This window comes from Lynx canadensis, chromosome A2, assembly GCF_007474595.2.
Source record: "Lynx canadensis isolate LIC74 chromosome A2, mLynCan4.pri.v2, whole genome shotgun sequence".
Classification (NCBI taxonomy): Eukaryota; Metazoa; Chordata; class Mammalia; order Carnivora; family Felidae; genus Lynx; species Lynx canadensis.
Window position 1 is genome coordinate 12613561 of NC_044304.2, and position 19621 is coordinate 12633181.

The window sequence follows — 19621 nt, forward strand, 5'->3', positions numbered from 1 at the left end:
GGGCTGGTGGGCTGGCTGGGCCGAGTCTCTGCGCCTTCCTGGGTGTGGGGTGTGGACCGCAGCTTATGGCAAAAGCCCGTCTGCGCGTCCAGCAACAAACAGTGCTGGGATTCTGGACTGGGTGGAGAACTTCCAACTTCCAACTTGCTGTCGGACAGTAGACAGAAGCAGCCCAATCACTGAAGGACGTGAAATCACCCTGCAAGTGAAACACCCCTGACGTCCCAGACGTCGTCCCGAGGCTCAGAACCAGCTGTTTAGAACTTAAGATACCGCGTGCCTTCCACTGGCCGCTTAAGTAGAAACTAAGGTGCGATTGCAAAAGTTTTATTTTTTGAATGTCAGGCGATATGCTCATACAAAACAGCTATTCTGCTGAATTAGCGTCTAAAGTGCTTGAGCTCCCAGAGCATCACACATGTGCCACCATAGCACACGTGTGCCCTGGGCCAGTGGCAGGGGACGGGCTTTCTTCCTGACAGTTTGCAGAGGTCCCCAGCTGTGTCAGGGGACACGGCCTGCACACAGATTCACACCGTGCGCGGCTCACTCGTGGCCAGCAAGAGCGGAGGCCTGACGTGTCCCGGAGTTTCCCCGCAGGCGCCTTCTTGATTGAAATACCACTGGCTGGAGGCCGTGAGGCCCTGGGTCTCTTCCCAGGCCTCCTGGTTGATCAAGGCCGCCTCTTTACTTGCCTCGGCAGAGAGTTCCAGCACCTGGGCAAAGCTCCTGCAGAAACAACAGGGCAGGTGAGGCCTTTTCGCTCTCTGTGCCCAAGAGCCAGACAGCCGGGGCACCTCAGCCTTCACGGCTGCGGTGTGGGGAAAGGGGTTACTTCGTGTGTGTTCGTGGGAAAACGCGGGAAGCTCCGTCTGAACAGAGCCCAGAGACGCCTGTAAGAACAGGACTGGGCAGGCATAAAAGATGATCTCGGGAACACTGACGCTGTGTCAGGAACCACGCCACAAAGGAACCGGGTGGTCCTCACGCAGCATACACGATGGCGGGGAAATCCACACTAAAGGAGCGTATGCGGCCAGCCGAACCTGAGACCCTTATAATCTGGAGCCCTCTGATGGGTCCCCCTTCAATCTCAGGGCACGTACAGGGGCAGCAAATGCCCTAGTATGCACCCGGCTGTTCTTCAAGGGTACCTTTCCAGCGTTCTAGGCATTTCAGGAAGTAAATTGAACATCACAAAGGAGAACACCACAAGATTCTTACAGCAAAGTAGAGAAGGAAAGCCCCAGAGAGAAGAAAATCCCCTGTGGGGAAGATGCCGGTGGGGGAGCTGGCACCTGGGGCACACGCATGTGAAACCCATCGGGCTATACTGCCAAGGCCTGTGCCTGTTCTACATGCATTTACACTCCAGTAACAAGTTCTAAGATCACCCCAGGAGACACTTAAAGCGTGAACAGCCGGTCCAAGGGCACCCGGAGTGCTGTCACTCTGAGGAAGTAAAGGGCTCGGGCTGTCAGTGCCCCCTTTCTCCCACGTCTGCTGGAGAACGCACACAGGGGTTTGCACTGACTTGGGAGGTGCTTTATCCACCCCCCACCCCCCCTCCCCCCGCCTCAGTGGACCCCTGCACCCTTGGCCTCTGCAAAACCACAGCTGCCTGCTCTCCTGAGTGTGGCAAGCTGCTCCCAACTTAAAATCTTTTCTGAAATACCTTCGGAGCTCTAGATCCTTCTTTTGGGTCATTTCCTTGAGTTCGCTCAGCAGGTTCAGAGCTTTCAAATTTTCTTCTAAACTGCCGATCCCAAGTTCTCCCAGCAGGTGGCATGTGGTCGTCAATTCACGCTGCAAACTGTCTGGAGGGGAGAAGGGAGGGTCAGCCAAGGGTTTCAAGGCGCCCCAAGCAATGGATGTGAAGGTTGGGCAGCTTAGATTTTTCGCGTTCACTGGAATGCTCTTAGGCTCGCATCGCATCGTGAAGCTCAAAGGCAGAGAGGATCGGGTGGAGGGCGACATTCACGTGCTGGTACCGCCTCTGTGCCCCTTTGCCGGAGATCATGGCGGCCTGAGATCATGGGTCAGGCTTGTCCGCCATGCAGGCAGTCACTGGAACAGACCTGGAAAGCCCCTTCGATGTCCTCAACAGAAACCTACGCAAAAGGTCAAGGAAGTCTGTGCTACGAGCGACTTAAACTCAAGCCCGTGGTTCCCTCTCTCCGTTCCCAGGATCTCTGTGCCCCCACCCCCGAGACAGCAGCCTGTATCCACGCTGTGTCCCACCTGCTCTAAGGAGACCAGCACCTGACCGCTTCTGGCACACACACCTGTACACACGTCACAACTGCACACAGTAACAGCCTGAGACCTCAAGAAGGGTTTTTCCAAACACCTGACCTCTTAATACTTCTAATGGGGGTCTGAATTGCATCCTCTCCAAAAGACACATTCAGGACCTAATCTCGAGTGCCTGTGAATGTGACCTCCCTGGAAATGGAGTCTTGGTAGACATAACTGAGTTAGAATGAGGTCACAGGGCAGGGTCTGATCGGTACCCGGCATCCTTCTAAGAAGAGGGGAATTCAGAAGTGGAATGCTCAAGGGCAAGGCTGTACGAAGACACAGGTGGACCGCAGTGAAGCTGTCACCAGCCAAGGAAAGCCAAGAACCGGGGGCAACACCAGAACCCAGGAGACAGGCATGGAACGCCTCTTCCCTCAGAGCCTCTAGAAAGGTCCAGCTCGGCTGAGGCCTTGATTTCAGACTTCGGGACCCTGAACTGATGGGAATACGTTTCTATTGTTTTAAGCTGCCCAGTTTGTCACTGATTCCAGGAGCCACAGGACACTCGTACACTCCCCGACCCCAACTCCTGGCAACCACCCATGGCACTTATGAGAGGCGGAGTCCAGGAGCCACAGGCGTGCGTGGCCACTGCGGTAATCCTAAAACCGGACGCCTGCACACAGAGAAGTGCTCCACGAGGCTCCTTCCTTAAGACTCCATGCCACTGGCTTCCTATTTCATACTAGGAAAAGCTGGATTAAAAACCATCTCTGTCCGAGATTACCAATTCAGCAACACCCTCTGTGACCTTGAACTGTGTCTATGGAAAGTTCTGTAAGGAAAGTCCATCTGATTTTAGGTGGAGATGTCCTAGCACATCAGCCTCAGACAAAACATACTTAGATGGCTGGCAAGGGCCCTGCCTGGAAATGACCGGATTCCAGGACGGCTGAAAACTTGTTTGGGGAGGATACTTGCTCTAAAGAGAATTTTAAGACTGAGCACGGCACTCTGCACACCTGCTGATTTCTTCAAAGGGTTAGGCGGGAAGCCTAGGCAAGCGAGGGATCCCACGGAGCTGCTGAGAAGGCAGGACAGGCAGGGCATCAGCAGGTCTGAAGAGACCCGCCCCCAGTCTCAGGGGATTACAGCTGCTCCCCAGGAGTGCCTTTCAGCAGGGCTGGGAATTACTGGCCCGTTCCACCGACCCGGGTTCAAATCCCAGCACGGTCCTTACTTGGGGCACAACTCTCGACAAACCCCAGCTCTGCCGGCCCCCGTGTCCTCTGCCATCTGATGAGGGATGCGCCATCCGCGTGACGCGACACAAGCGGATAAAGGTGGCTGGCACACAAGGAGTGCCGACACGCACGGGCCACTCGCTGGACCCGCTCCCTGTCCAGGAGCCACCCTGTTTCCTACCTAAGAACTGCTGCCCATCCCCGTCCAGGTGGATTGATTTCACCGGAAGCTCATGCCTCGTGGTGTCCAGGGCCGTCGCGAACGTCTTGTACTGCTCCTTAAAGCGCTCGGCCACAGCCTCGTAGGGGCTGAGCATCTCAATCTGCAGGCAGGAGGGAACAAGCTTTGTCAGACAAGACTCAGTCGCGCACTTGGGGAGTCCAACGGTGCGTGTGAGGTGAAGACACGCCGTTCTTTCAGAATCTCCTAAGGAATCCTCCAGGAAGCTTACGTGGGTGTGGCGGCTCTCCAAAGGCTCAGCCGACAGCAAAGTGGCCCAGGCCGCCTATGAACATGGTTTCCAGAACATTCCAGGACCAGGCCCTCACCCTAGGGAGCTTGGGCCCTCCTGCTTCAGAGAATTGAGCTGAAATGTCTGCCCCCTTGTAAGACTACCCCAGCAACCCCCTTCTCCTTCATACATGCTGTCAGGGTCCTCGTGGGGGGTTGTAAGGACACATTTGCTTACTTGTCTTTCCTTTTCCTAACACTGTGAGTTCCATGAGAACTGAGACCTCGATCTTAGGTCAGGGCCTGGCCGCAGGGTGTTCTCTCTGTTACACACACACACACACACACACACACACACACACACACAGTATTATGGGCTGATCGCGTTCCCCCAAATTCCTCTGTTGATGTCCCAACCCCCAGCACCTCAGAACATGACCTGATTTGGAGACAGGGTCTTCACAGAAGTAACGGGAGTTAAGATGAAGTCATTAGGGTAAGTGGGCCCTGATCAGAGTTCGAGACATGCATCAGGCTCTGCGCTGATGATGCAGAGCCTGCTTGGGATTCTCTCTCTGTCTCTCTCTCTCTCCCTCTCTCTCTCTCTCCCTCTCTGCCTCTCTGCCACTTGAGTTTTCTCATTCCCAGGGCTCTGTCCCAGTGCTGACCACATGGCACCAAGACCTCGTCTCCCACCAGCACCCTGGCCCTGCAGGGAGGCCTGGACTGCATCTTCGTGTCACTGAGCATAAGCAACAGGTGCCTAAAGAATACGTGCACGTGTGTGATGAAGGGACAGGTCCCTGCGGCTGGTTGGTACTTGATGTCACAGCCCCGTCCTCTTAGAAGCTGTCACAGACTGACACCCAGCGGTGTCAAAAGCTGGCCGCAGGGGCGCCTGGGTGGCTCAGTCGGTTGAGCGTCCGACTTCACTCAGGTCACGATCTCAAGGTGCGTGAGTTCGAGCCCCGCATCAGGCTCTGTGCTGACAGCTCAGAGCCTGGAGCCTGCTTCAGATTCTGTGTCTCCCTCTCTCTCTCTGGCCCTCCCCCCATTCATGCTCTGTCTCTGTCTCAAAAATAAATAAATGTTAAAAAAAAAAAATAAAAAAAAAAAGCTGGCTGCAGAGTGAGCACCCGGCGGCAGTGACACGTACCGTCAACAGTCCCTCCAACTTCCCCGCCGGGACCACCCCTCCAGGACACGTGGCTCGGAGACCAGTCACCGCTGACCTGAGCGTCTAGGATGTCTGCCAGCTCCCGCTTCCTCTGACAGAGGAGAAGTTTGCGCTTCAGCTCGTGGGCCTTTTTCTGCAGCTTCTCCCTCTCTTTGCACATTAGTAATAAGTTTCTTTCTGCCTTTTCTTCAAATGGAACCAGGTTGTTCTCCATCTGTTGAGTGTGCAACAAGAGCTCAGGCCGGAGGAAACTCCTCTCTGCGGCTGACAAAGGCCGCCTTCCACCCACATCACGCGGGAACGAGGCTCCGTTCTCACCTTTACGGCCAGTAGAGTCAGGAGCAACGTTTGGGATTCCATCATTTCCATCGACTCAGACGGGCCCTCGAGGGTGAGAAAAAGACATTTTTGGTTGCCGACGAATTGGTATAAATCTAGCTCTCTCCCCCAGAGGGGCAGAAACCTAACCTTTACAAACTTTACTCAGTTCAGGGGTTTGAGGATTCTGTAGGTCAACCCATTGTGTCTACTTTCCAGTTTAATCTTTTTGGGCACTCTGGGAGAAGGCAGAGGAAGGTCTGGCCCCCTCCCGTGGCTGGCTGGTGAAGGGCCAGCCAGGGGGCACCCATCCGGTCACCGCCACACTGGAACCAGGTCTCGGGCCTCCCACCCTCGTGAGACCGCAGCCCAGCTGTCCTCCCCTGGGGACACGGCCCAGCCCCGGGCCTCCCCGAGCACGGCATCGGCAAATAAGGCCCCAAATCTCATTTTTCACGCGATCTCGCATTCGTTACTACTCCTGTATGTGTATTTGGGGAAACGTAAGCTCTAGGAACATTCTGAGAACACGCGTGGTCTCCGGTTTGTCCTAAAATGCACGGCTGGCTTGTTCAGTCATAAAGCCTCAGGGCCTCGAGTGGCACCTGAATGGGGCAGGAGCTGGTATCAGCTTTCTCTGAGTAGCTTCCCTTTCATTTCGGACACTTACTGGGCTCTTCTTCTGTGAAGCCGAAAAGGACGTCGACTCAGTTTTCTTTGACATCGTTTTTTCTAACTGCGGAGTCTTTCTAACCATGCTTTTGTCTAAGGCCAAGGAGAGCATTTTGAAGGTGAGAGGAGCTTCCTTCGGAAGCCGACTGGGACAACCCCCCGCTAGGGAAAGCAGGGGCAGGGCGGACGGCTTACCATTGATGGCTGAGAGGTCCAGGTCAGGCGGGGCGGTGCCGTGCCCTTCCAGCAACGTGGACTGCAGGTCTCCTTTCCCAATGCCACTGCTGTCTGTGGGCCCAGGGAGAACCCCCAGAGGTCAGCACGGTCTGCAAGGTACTGCACGCCTCCGCCGGGAAGCCGGCAACCTCTCTGGATGCTACCACCTGCTTCCAAAAACTCAGCTTCTTGGGAGGTGAGCAGCACCGAAGGCTGAGAAAGCTTTGCAACTTCCCAGCCAGCGGGTTGAATGGATTTCTAAGTAGAACTAGAAATGAGACACAGGCTTTATAAGCCTTTCTGCGTAGCTTAATAAAAAAAAATGCTGTGTTCTGGGTAGGAAGTCTGGTACGCGCCACGTACTTGTCCTTCCCTGTGTTTTTCCCTTCTTTCTCCAGTGGCTTCTGGACTGTTCATCTTCCCTGGGAGTTCCCTTCATCTTTACCTCTATTTAAAACTGGGAAATTATGCCTTACACCGTCTAAAATGGGCCCTGGGGTACTGCGGGCTTCAACTAGGCAAGGGCTCCAGTGGGCTGCAAAACGAACAGACAGTATGTGGAATTCTCTGTCGTGTTAGGAACTAAACAGAAAGTGATTTAATGAGCAGCCGTGAGGGGCGCCTGGGTGGCTCAGTCAGTTAAGCATCCGACTTCGGCTCAGGTCATGATCTCGCGGTCCGTGAGTTCGAGCCCCGCGTCCGGCTCTGTGTTAACAGCTCAGAGCCTGGAGCCTGCTTCGGACTCTGTGTCTCCCTCTCTCTCTGCCCCTCCCCTACTCATGCTCTGTCTGTCTGCCTCTCTCTCTCTCCCTCTCTCTCTCTCAAAAATAAATAAATGTTAAAAAAAAAATTTTTTTTAAGTTTATTTATTTTTGGGACAGAGAGAGACAGAGCATGAACGGGGGAGGAGCAGAGAGAGAGGGAGACACAGAATCGGAAACAGGCTCCAGGCTCTGAGCCATCAGCCCAGAGCCTGACGCGGGGCTCGAACTCACGGACCGCGAGATCGTGACCTGGCTGAAGTCGGACGCTTAACTGACTGTGCCACCCAGGCGCCCCTAAAAAAAAATTTTTTTAATGAGCAGCCGTGAAGTTGAGGAAATGAGTATGTGGAGATAAATAGAGCGAAATGACAATCTGTGGGGTATGCTGCCCTTTGTTAGGATTTTTGAAAAGTTCTAGAGAAACAAAAATCGATTGACCTCGTGGGTGAGGGGGGAGATGAGACTTTTTATTGCTATTGTTTTTGCACTGGTTATAGGTTTTGTCATCCACGTGTACAGACAGCATTTCCACTGAGAAAAGTAATCTCCTAGGGAGCTAGACGGTGGAGCTCGAATAAGCAGTCTCTCTTAATTATCATGGTTATGCTTTTTTCCTTAATGTGTATTTATTTTTTAGTATATGTGCTGCCGAAGCGAGCGCAATGTTTATTTTTGAGAGAGAGCGCGCGCAGGGGAAGGGCAGAGGTGGGGGAGGTGGGGTGGACGGAGACAGAGGATCCAAAGGGGGCTCCGTGCTGACAGCAGACGGCCCGACGCGGGGCTCGAACTCACAAACCGTGAGATCATGACCTGAGCCGAAGTTGGACGCTCAACGGACTGAGGCACCCAGGCGCCCCCGGATGTGGCCAGCCCCATTTCTGACCCCTCTGGGTTGTACTCCAGCCTTCCCGGCTTGACCCACGGCCCTCAACCCAACTGCATGAGGAGAGACCAGAGAGCCGGCCCCAGTTTCACGTGCTGTTTCTCAGTCATGCCCCCAGGTCAACAACAGCACAAATGCTGACAAACATCTAGACCAGGACCAGCAAATTGTCAAGCCCCCAAAATATAACTACTGCTGTTGACCGGAGGCCCTACTGACAAAATAAAGTCAATTAGCGTGTATTTTCTATGTTGTATGTATTATACACGGCATCCTTACACACGCTGTATCGCTCTTCTATGTACGTTCTTATACGTACCGCATCCTTACGACAAAGTAAGCTAGAGAAAGGGAAACGTTAAGGAAGTCACGAGATAAAATACGTTCACGCCACTGCACTATGACAAACCCGCATATAAGTACACCCAGGCGGTTCAAACTCGTGTTGTTCAAAGGTCAACTGTACTTCATTTTTAACGATGAGACTCAAAGCTGTTGCCGTTTTGAACAAGGAGGCATGGGCCAAGAAACGGTTTTGCTTTTTGTCAGCTGCTTTCATGCCAAAGAGCTGCCGGTGATCGCTGGAGAAGTGGGCACGTGAGGAGCTGGAGGAAGCGCCTGGGGAGAGGCCTTCCCAGAGTCCGGGATGGGCACACGGATTACAACGGAACACCTAATACACAGTGACAATCTGAGTGGGGGGTCACGAGGGAGTTTCCACCCTCCTTGTCCACTTTCCATTCTTTTTTACAAGGAACACCTATGTCGACAATCAGGAAAACTGCAAGGTTTTCATATCACTTTGGGGACAGCTTCTAGAACAGGTCAGGGGATACCATTACGAAGAAGACCTAACCCAAGGTGGTGAGAGACAGGAAGATGAGGCCTCACGCCCCTTCTGAGTCTTGCTTCTGGAAGTCCCACCCAAGAAATAGTCATGTGACCAAGGAAGCGCCATGTTGGAAAGGTGGCTCTTCTCCGGGGCCATACAGGACGTAACCTCCCCTTTCCCCCTGCCATTTCCCTACAGTTCCCCACATGCTGCAAATTTGTCCTCACACGGAAACACTTTAACTAGCTGCTGCTTCTGACGCTTCCCAGAAAGAGGGAGTTTGACTTTAGCGTACTTGAAAACAAAATTCACCACCGTGTTCATCCCTTACTGAATGGACTTCAGAGCTGTCTCCCAACCTCCTCCATCTTTACACACCTTTGCTCTTCTGGAGCAGGTGGACTCTCCTTGCACCTTCAGGCATCTTCCCACTGGTCTTTAATGCATCTGCTGCAGAAGCCTGTTAGGGGAACACATGACATTTAGGGCAAAAGACACCTCCCCTGCACGAGAAGGGGCCCCTTCATGGTCCGTGCAATTTGCACCTGCTATTACTTGGAAGCAAGGCGTTGACAAAAAGAGTTCTGACCTGTAATTATCATATACACAGGATGAACTAATTTTGTCAAAAAGGATACCCTCACATGTACAGAATATAGGAAAACACCAAAAAGTGTACCAAGGATTATCTCTGGCATGGCAGGTTCCAGTTGACTGATATTCTACATGCTTTATAGTATTTACAAGATTTTTATTTTATTTTATTTAAGTAGGCTCCGTGCCCATCATGGGGATCGAACTCACGACCCTGATATCCAGAGTCACACGTGCTCTACCAACTGAACCAGCCAGATGCCTCCCCCCTGCCCTGCATTTGCCAGTTTTAGACAAACAACATATTACTTCAGTCATCAGGAAAAATAAAAGTTTTGTACAGGTATTAATCTCCAAAACATTAAAAAAAAAAGGCATGCAGAGTTGGCAAACCATTACAATAACATGCAAGCAAAAAGAAAATCTCGTAAAGAGCAAGAATATTTCAATGCGTAGACACCACTCCTATTCAACCCCCTACTGGAGGTCCCAGAATAAAAAATAAAAGGTAAACAGATCAAAAAGCTAGAAGTAAAACTCTCTTCTTACAGATATGACATGATTTACAAAGAAAATCCCAAACGCTACTCAAACTAATAAAGTTTATTTAGCAAGATTGCAGGATACAGGGTCAACATAAAAAAAAGTTCATTTCTAGCAATGAACAAATCTGGAAAGTGAAATTCAAAGACAGTACTATATAAAAGTTCTCAGTAAGAAAAAAACAAAGCTATGTATGGTGATAGGTATTGACTAGATTTACTGGGGCAACCATTTTGCAACATATACAAATGCTGAATCATTATGTTGTATACCTGAAACTAATATAACTTATGTCAATCGTACCTCAAATTAAAAACCAATTTCTTCATTTATAAAAAAAGAAAGGGGTGCCTGGGTGGCTCAGTTGGTTAAGCGTCTGACCTCGGCTCACATCATGATCTCACAGTTTGTGGGTTCAAGCCCCACGTGGGGCTCTGTGCTGACAGCTCAGAGCCTGGAGCCTGCTTCAGATTCTGTGTCTCCCTCTCTCTCTGCCCCTCCCCCACTTGCCTTGTCTCTTTCTCAAAAATAAATAAAAATTAAAAAAAAAAAGAAAAAGAAAACACAGTATCACGTATAGCAGCACTAAAAACCACCAGATACTTAGGTATAAACCTAACAAAATATAGGGAAGGCCTATAAGGAAAGGAAGGCCAACATGACCAAATAAATGGATAGGTGTACCACATCCATACATTGAAAGGCTTGGTGTTTTTAGGATGCTATCCTCCCTAAACTGATGCACAGATTCAATACATTCAAGATCCCAGCAGAAATTTTGGTAGAAAACGGCAAGTGAAGTCTAAAACTTACATAGAAAAGCAAAGGGACTAGGAGAGCCAGTGTTTGGCGAATAGAGTGGGTGAATTCACACTAACTGATTTAGAGACTACAGTAAGCTTGGCATCTGGAACTGGCTTAAGGACACGTAGATCAATGGGAAAAAATGGAATCCAGAAGTGATGCGTACAAAAAACGTCAAGTGCTTGTCAACAGAGGTGGTGACAATACAATGGCAGAAGGAAGGTTCTTTCAACCAATGGAACAAGAGGACATCCATACACTTAAAAATGAACTTCAATTCCATTATCACACCAGATACCAAAATTAATTCAAACTGGATCACAGACCCAAATGTAAAATCTAAAACTATAGAAGTCATAGAAGAAAACATGGGAGAAAACCTTTGTGATCTTGCGTTAGGCAAAGATTTCTTAGGTGAGATACCAACAGCATGGCCCATAAAAGCAGAAATCCATTAAGATGGACTTCATCAAAATTGAGGATTCAATTCTCCTCAAAAGACCCTACAGAGAAGGACAAGACAAGCTACACACTAGGAGAAAATATCTGAAAATCACCATAAAGGGTTGGGGCCCAGGGGAGAGAAAGAGTTCTCCAAACTCAACAATGAGAAAACAACCCAATTTAAAAACGGGTAAAAGATCTGAAAGAACACACCAACAAAGATACAGGAATGGCCAGTAAGCACATGAAAAAATACTCAAGATCAGGGGCGCCTGGGTGGCTCAGTCGGTTAAGCGTCTGACTTTGGCTCAGGTCGTGATCTCGTGGTCCGTGAGTTCGAGCCCCGCGTCGGACTCTGTGCTGACAGCTCAGAGCCTGGAGCCTGCTTCGGATTCTGTGTCTCCCTCTCTCTGACCCTCCCCCCGTTCATGCTCTGTCTCTCTCTGTCTCAAAAATAAATAAACGTAAAAAAAAAAAAAATTAAAAAAAAAAAAAGAAAAAATTCTCAAGATCAGCGGTTGTTAAGGAAAACGTAAATTAAAACCACAAGATACCACTTCACACCCACCAGAATGGTTTCCATCTCAAAAGTACTGACTGGAACTCTCCGCTGTGGTTGATGGCCATATAAAGACCTGGAGCCACTTTGGGTAACAGGTGAGCAGTTTCCTACGAAGCCAAAAATACACCTACCCTACAATTCCTCTCCTGGGAGACCCGAGAACGCATCTACACGGAATCCCACAACAGGAATGTTTGAGGTGGCTTTGTTCACAATTGCTCAAAATGGGAATCAAATCAAATGTCCTTCCCTCGCAAACGCTAAACACAGCATGGAACGTTCTTCAGCCATCAGAAGGAACCAACACTCACTGTGACAGGCAACCACAGGGAGAGACCTCCTCTCCTTTATGTGAAAGAGGCCAGACGCAAGAGGCTGCATCCCGTGTGACACCTTTTAAATGACCTTCCGGAAAAGGCAAGGCTACAGAAACAGAAACAGGTAACCGCCTGGGATGCAGTGGGGCTGGCTTCATTGGAGCACCAAGGGATCTTGGGAGTGACAGACTATTCAGTATCTTGACTGTGGTGTGTCTGTGACTGGGTGAGTTTTTGCCCAAACTCGCAGAACTGTAGGCTGGAGAGTGACGCCTTACTCTACGTAAACTGTATGTTAAGAGATGGAAAAAAAAAAAAAAAGAAGAAAGAAAATGGACAAGCTCTTAGAGATGGAAACTACCTCAGCAGGGAGACACATAGGGTGCTGTAAACAAGTCTGCAAGGTGACATTAAAATTATGAGGCATGGACTGTGATCTTTTGTTGAAAATCACTTCAACAAAATCACTCTGGCTGATGACGTGTCCGTGTAGGTTCATCAGTTACAAATGTGCATCTCTCTGGTGGGGGGGTGTTGACCAGGGAGGCTGTGAGGGTGTGGGGCAGGGATTCTACGGGAAATCTCTGGATTTCTGCTCAATTTTGCTGTGAACCTAAAACTCCTCTAAAAAAAAAAAAAAAAAAAAAAAAAAACAAAGTCTGTTGAAAACAAACCACGCCCAAGGAGTGACATCAGTTTGTGAAAAGGTTTCCTTTTTCCTCAAGTTGGATCTTAAGTCACACTATTACTTAAGTTTGTTTATGTATGTAGTCCTTCTCGAAGACCCGGTAGGTGTTTTTCAAACACCAGTCAAGGGGGCACCTAGGTGGCTCAGTTGGTTGAGCGTCTGACTCTTCTTGATTTTAGCTCAGGTCATGATCTTGCAGTTTGTGAGTTTGAGCCCTGCATCAGGCTCTGCACTGACAGTGCGAAGCTTGCTTGGGATTTTCTCTCTCTCCCTCCCTCTCTGCCCCTCCCCTGCTCTCACCTTAGTTCTCAAAATAAATAAACTTAAAATTCTATAAATACCCGCAAAGGCCAAAGACTGTGTGCTGGGCACCCGACAGAACTGTTTCAGGACAGAATCCAGAAAGGAATTATCAGGTTGAAAGGCAGGAACAATTTCAGGTTTCAATCGAGGTCATGTCTTTGCAAAGGGGATCCTCAGAGAGACCGCCGCTCACAAAAGAGACTCAAGACTGGGAACGAAGGACGAGACAATCACAGAGGCTGCTGGGTGAAATCCCCGAAAGGCTTGTTCGGGGACCATGCTGTGCCTGGCTCACGTGACTTGTGTCCGAATTCCAAGTTCTGACGGAACTCTATTCAGAACGTTCAAAAAACAGTCGTTACCTTTTTGGTGGTTTTCTTCTCGTACTGCAGGTATCGGGACTCAACCACTCTTCCACCTGTGGGGGACACGTTGTTGGTTTATAACAAAACTACAACAGTGGAGTGTGAGAACTGGCCCCCCCCCCCCCGACCCTGCCATGGAGAGCCCGGTACTATGCCCCCTCACCAACCCCCCCCCCCCCATCAACAGCAGGGGCAGCAGAACTGTTCCTCCTTGCTCCTCTCAGATCCTGTCCTTTGGCATCCTCTAGCATGTATGGGACACCAACTGTATACAACAACATGGATGGGATACTTGCGGCATCCAAGTCGCTGGGCTAGGGACAGAGCCCCAGAGAGCTGCAGGAGCTATGATGGAGGAATATGAGGGAATAAGCTCAAAGCAGAAAGTGGATTCAGGGGCAGGGAAGGGACAGGAAGCAAGACTTTCCACAGAGGGGCATGTATTTGCCTCCTCCTGTCTTTCCCAGCTCACTCCCTGCGGTCAAGACCCCAACCACCCCTTCCTTCACCCAGGTCTGTGTCTGACCCACTCATGGTACAGGACTTTCATGCCTCTTTACCCCCTTACCTAGCTTAGGACTGCTCGGGAGCCGTGCTCACCACCAAGCCATACATCTTGGTGACAGCGCAGCCCCAGGCACCCTTCCTGCTGCTCTGTGGCAGCAAGGGGGTGTCTCTCAACAGCCCCAGTGACCACGCACAGTCCTCTGCTCTGTCTCCCCCCCCCCCCCCCCGCCGCCAGACCCTCCCTTGCACTTTCTCCTCCCACTTCCCACAGGGGGCCCATCCCTCCAGTTAGCTAGGGACCAGATTCCACTTCACTGGCAAGACAGAAGCAGCCCCAGGAGACCCTCCCACCTCAGCATCCAGCAGCCTCCCAAGTTCAGGGCCATATCCCGGCCCCACCACGTGGAGGGACCTCTGTGCTTTGGGGTAAATCAAACCCTCCACTCTAGGTGCCAGAGCCCGGCCCTCACCCCCGCTCCCCAATCCCAGTCCCCCTCTCCAGTGGTCTTCCTGCCATTATTTCTCCCTCCACCTAGACCCTCTCCCCCCACTTCTCCACTCCCCTTTACGATGCCAGCTCCTCTTCCTCTCCTCTCTCCTGAATCCCACTCCGGTCCAGTCTGGCTTTCCCGATCACCACTGCACCAAAGAAACCCCTTTCGGCAAGACCGCTGAGATCTCCCCGCCCCAAAGCCCACCAACCAATTCTTAGTCCTCACTCTGAGCACAGCACTTGCTGGCACCCTCCTCCCTAAAACACCCCGTGTCCTCCTGGCCGGCTGCCCCCTTGGTGGCTGAGAATGGGCTGCCTTGCAGATCCATTAGCTGGTAAAGCCTGAGCGCCTCCGGGCACCTCGCGCATCTCATATTCCCACCTCGCTGCCCTCACTCCTGTTCCTGCCACCGTGACCACTTTTGCTGTCCCTCCAACCAGCAGGCACGTGCCTGCACCTGCCCTCCTTCCCAGCTCCGCTCAGCCCAGCACCTCCCTTGGACCAGGAAGCCACCCACATCCTGTTCTATCCACAAGGTCCAACACACCCCATGTCTCCTTACTTCTCCATCTGATGCGCAGCCAGTCTGGTTTGCTCAAGGCTAAATGCCACTGCCCAGTAGGGAGTAGGTGCTCAGCCAGGCATCCAGTGCACGATTCTACACTTTTTCTAGGTACACCCAGAGCTCAGAGATGTCCCCTTTTTACTGAAGAGACCCAGAAAGAGTGACACGATTAACATCACACAGTTTGACAACTTGGTTAAGTGACACGGTGATCTCAACCGGATCTTCATGCCAGGATTTCATCTTTCACTGGGGCTGGAGATGCGGCCACAACCCTGAGTGGAAAGGAGGTACATCCAGAGTTCATGGGGAGCATGGAGCTGGACGAGGAGCTAGTGGTTGCCCCGAGTGAGCCCTGGATATGGAAGAGCCACGCCTGCGGGGTGAGCGGGCTCAGACGATCGGGCAGGAGGCATTAAGGGTCAAGGCCAAGAACAGGCAGGGGCCGGGAGAGAAAAATCAAGATACACCAAGGGTCTGCCGCTGGACGTCAAGTGAGGATCAGGGCAAAGAACACCCCCCCCCCCCCCACTTCTAAGCACAGGAAACCATCCTGCTTTCAGTCCAACACCATCAGCAAAGGGTTTTGCTCCTCTGGAAGGATCGGAGGCCTGGGGTTCCTTGAACATCTCTGACAAGCAGTTTCAAGTTTCCAGAAACTAAAATGTACATGTTTGTTTTAAACAGGGGTGGATTCTCCACAGAAGCAGTATTGTGACGAAGGATATAATTTGCGTTCAAGAACCAGACCACGTGTAAACATAATAAACGTTAGAGACGAGATCATCGAGCAGCACTGTAGCGTATGAACCTCCAGTCCCTTGGAACTGGAATTCTGCTCTAACTCTGCACTGGCCCACAGCACACTTGGAGGAAAACAGTTCACTGTATCAGAGGCTTGAGCTCCGACGAGGGGGATCCTCCAGTCTACTGCCCCAAGTGGCACTGACTGCCAAGAGTCAAGGGAGGCTGTGAGCAGTGACTGCAGACCCACACGGGGACCCCAGATGTGGGCACGCCCCCGAGGCGCTTACAGAGAAGAAACGGAGACTCCATGGTTCAATAACAAGTTCGGCTCACGCTCTCCTCACCCACACTTCCTAGTGGCGAGTCCTGCGCACAGCCCGTGACGCGCCCCCCCCCACGGCTGGAAGGGCCCGCTGCCCTGGATGATGTCCGCCGGGACCTGCCGCACCCCTGGCTGCAGGGCTGGGTGACCAGATTCAGCATCACACGAAGGTGTGTGTGAAATAAAGTCCTAGCTTCCCTGCTCCGGCCCGGGCTTTTCTTCCCCAAAAGCACTTTCTGAAACTGGATCGTGAGGTAGCTTGCAATTTTGCTCACCTTGTGTTCTGCTTCCTTTCATCTTAGCGCCACTAGGAGTACCGGGGCCCCCTGAGGAAGGCTTCCTAGAAGAGGGAGATGGGGGTCTTGTTAACATAGTTGGCTAGGCTCAGGGAAGGCAGCGAGGAGCCTGGGCTTCCTCGGGACAACCCAGTCCTGGCACCCTGATGTCCGCGAGTCCGGGCCACCTTCACTGGAACACAGACACAGAGCCCCTGCCCGGCCGAAGCTGAGGAGGGCCCAGAGGGGTAAGAGTGAGAAGAATGAGCATGTTTGCCAAGCCTCAAAGATCTCAACTTCGGTCAGGGGTTCATTAATTCATCAGGCGTTTAAGTGCCAACTGTATGCGCCTGATGCCACCTGGTAAAGGGAGACGGAGCTCCTTCCTGAGAGGCAAAAACAGCGTTTTCCCGTCAGGCAATGTGAAGAGTGCCCCGGACAGGCAAAGAGGTGGGGGGTAGGCGAGAGACAAAGCCCTGTTTGCTCAGGTTCATGGCGAAGGACGTCCAGAGACAGGGATCAACAAGGCCAAGGGCACAGGGCAGAGAAGAATGATGTCGAAATGGAAACTGATCAGCCCTATGGCTTTGCAGGGAACCCAGGCAGGGATACAGGATCAGGAGGAGAGAAAGCTGGGCTGGGCTGGGCTGGGCTGGCAGAGTCCTGACTTCCCAGCTTCAAGGCTCAGATCTATTTCTATAGGCTCCTTACTGGTAACCTTTCTCTGTAAAGGGCCAGACAGTAAATATCTTCTGCTTCATGGGCCACAGGTTCCTGCCAGAAAACAAGGAACCTTGAATGTTATTCAGCCCTAAAAGGACGTACTGATGCATGCTAAAATGGATGAATCTCAAAAATATTATCCTGGGGGCACCTGGCTGGGTTCAGTTGATGGGGCAGGCGACTCTTGAGTTCGAGCCCCACAATGGGGGTAGAGATTACTTCAATAAATAAACCTTTTAAAAGTATATATATTATCCTAGGTAAAAGAAGCCAGGCACATAAGGCAACATTTTGTATGATTCCATCTGAAAAGTCCAGAGCAGGCGAGTGAGACAGAAAGCTGATTGGTGGTTGTCAGGGGCAGCAGGCTGCAGGAAGAACGGGGAGTGACTGCAAATACATACAAAGTTTCCTTCTGGGCTGGTGAAAATGTTCTAGAACTAGACAGAGTTGGTGGCTGCACCTTGTGAAGGTCTTCAGGCCATTAAATCGCTTGCTTTAAAATGGTTAATTTGGGGCGCCTGGGTGGCGCAGTCGGTTAAGCGTCCGACTTCAGCCAGGTCACGATCTCGCGGTCCGTGAGTTCGAGCCCCGCGTCAGGCTCTGGGCTGATGGCTCAGAGCCTGGAGCCTGTTTCCGATTCTGTGTCTCCCTCTCTCTCTGCCCCTCCCCCGTTCATGCTCTGTTTCTCTCTGTCCCAAAAATAAATAAAAAACGTTGAAAAAAAATAAAAAAAAAATGGTTAATTTGATGTTATGTGCCTTTCATCTCTATTTAAGGAAAGAAAGAATGAAGCCTGATGTCATGGGGGAGAGGGAACCTTGAATCAGGAGAGTCAGTGATGCCTCCCAGGTGTCCCGTCTGGGCAAGGGGGAATGCCACGAACAGAGACCAGCAACTCGGAAGGTGCACATTGAGGGGCGGGGCAGGGCAGGGGCCTGGTGCTGTAACCCCTGCTGACATCAGGACACAAGCCCCACTGGTCACAAAGTGACCTGTTCAGCTCACGGCAGCCACCTCCTGTGTGGCAGGTTCTGAGGACCCCAAGTCGGTGCTGGGCCACAGTGGGGAGAGGCAACCTCACAAATGCTCACTAGGTGCCGGAAGCTCTGCTCCTTCGCAAAATCCTCCCAATCCTACAACCACCTCACCGTTGGCCTGCTTTATCCTTGTTTTCCAGACGAGGACCTGAGGGTTTGAACAGGTCACCCCTGGCAAGTCTCAGAGCTGGCAAGGGACAGAGCAAAGATTCCCTATGGGGTCAGAGCTAGGGCTCTGGAGTCAAACTGAATGTGGGGAGGGGAGTTCATTGCACCTGTGCCAGCCTCTGGTACCACCCCCCTCCCCCCCAAAACGTCGGAGAGACTAATGGGAATCTCAGGATAACGGAGGGTGGAGAAAACCCAACCGATTTCAGTCGGCCTATTTAACTTCAATTTGCACTGGAACAATAAACATGGGCCGAAAGCACAAATAAAACAAACCCAGCCCAAGCATCACACCTGGCACCGCCAAGTGTTCAAAGTCTGTCTCTCTTGTTCCTGCTGTGACAAATGACCTTCCCTCCCTGAGCCTCTATTATGTCACCTGTAAATGGGATGCGTAGAAAAAAAGAGACTGGAAAGATTAAAGGAGATAGTTCAGTGGCCCAGCACTGTCCACTACAAAACGTTAACTGTAATAACCCCAGATCACATTCAGGAGCCACGCACTGTTGTAAGAGCTTTTCAGTTTCACACAAGGCCTACAAGATTGAGCGGCGGCGTCATTCCGCCGATTTCGCAGGGGAGGAAGGCGGAAGCACAGAAAGGTTAAGCCACTAGCCAAGGCTCGCCCCGCACCCACATAACTGACTCGGGACTCAAGGTCTAGTTCCGCGCCCACGCTCCCGAGCATGCGCAGAGGCCGCACCCCGCCTCCCCGAGCCTGTGCACCCTCGGTGGGCCCAGAAGGGATCAAATCCCCAACCCCCAACGCTGCTGGCCCTCCCCCACCAGCTCCCGGCCATGGCCTTCTCGCCGGCACCGACAAAAATCCAGGCCCGCGGCGCCTCAACTCACCCAGCACTGCGCCCCGACGAATCCGCCATTTCCCGCCTTTAACTCAAAGGCCGGCTCTTCAAGTCCGTGTGCCCGCCCCCTCGCTCCGGACCGGGCCATATTGCGGCGCCATAGGAGGGGTGGCCACGGACCTCGGGGAGCGTGCCTGCGGGTGCAGCGGGCGAACCCGGCTCGCGCGCCTCGCTGTGTTCCCCTCACACTTGGTTTCACCCACCAGAGGCAGGAGGCGGTGGCCGGGGCCCGTAGGGAGGAGGCGGGTCTTCGGGACGCTCCGCCCTGCGGCGCTCTGGCGTCACGCCCCAGCCCCGCCCCTCCGAAACCCGGAAGCGGGAGCGCGCGGGGGAGCGGCGGGCGCGGCGGGGCGGAGCGGCCCGACCAGTGGTGGGCGGTCGGTCGGGCGGGCGGCCGGGCAGGGACCCGGCCCGGGACCGGCGGCGCGCGGCGGCCGAGGCCAAGGTGAGTGGCGGCGGCCGCGGGTTGGGGGCTCGATCTCCAGGCTCGCATTGGCGG

The 19621-nt window shown here is 52.3% G+C and overlaps 2 protein-coding genes across 3 annotated transcripts in view; one reads left to right on the top strand and one right to left on the bottom strand.

Moving 5' to 3' along the window:
* Window positions 1–311: 311 nt before the first annotated feature.
* HAUS8 (HAUS augmin like complex subunit 8) lies at window positions 312–19332 on the bottom strand. Of its 2 annotated transcripts, XM_030303821.1 has the most exons (11): window positions 19112–19332; window positions 16329–16393; window positions 13416–13471; window positions 9177–9258; window positions 6299–6391; window positions 6102–6196; window positions 5432–5497; window positions 5169–5327; window positions 3667–3808; window positions 1676–1817; window positions 312–729 (listed from the first exon to the last, which is right to left on the bottom strand). In XM_030303821.1, exons 1-11 carry the CDS (start codon window positions 19138–19140, stop codon window positions 531–533), a joined length of 1128 nt encoding a protein of 375 aa, XP_030159681.1. In that variant the 5' UTR covers window positions 19141–19332; the 3' UTR covers window positions 312–530. The 2 variants fall into 2 exon arrangements, with proteins under 2 accessions (XP_030159681.1, XP_030159690.1); XM_030303830.1 differs by lacking the exon at window positions 16329–16393 and having other exon boundaries at window positions 19112–19331.
* A 183-nt stretch (window positions 19333–19515) lies between these two features.
* MYO9B (myosin IXB) overlaps window positions 19516–19621 on the top strand; it is a 90643-nt gene continuing 90537 nt past the window's right edge. The window contains exon 1 of the mRNA XM_030303770.1: window positions 19516–19567. The gene's annotated coding sequence lies outside the window, so the exon portion shown is untranslated. The remainder of the gene's footprint in view (window positions 19568–19621) is intronic.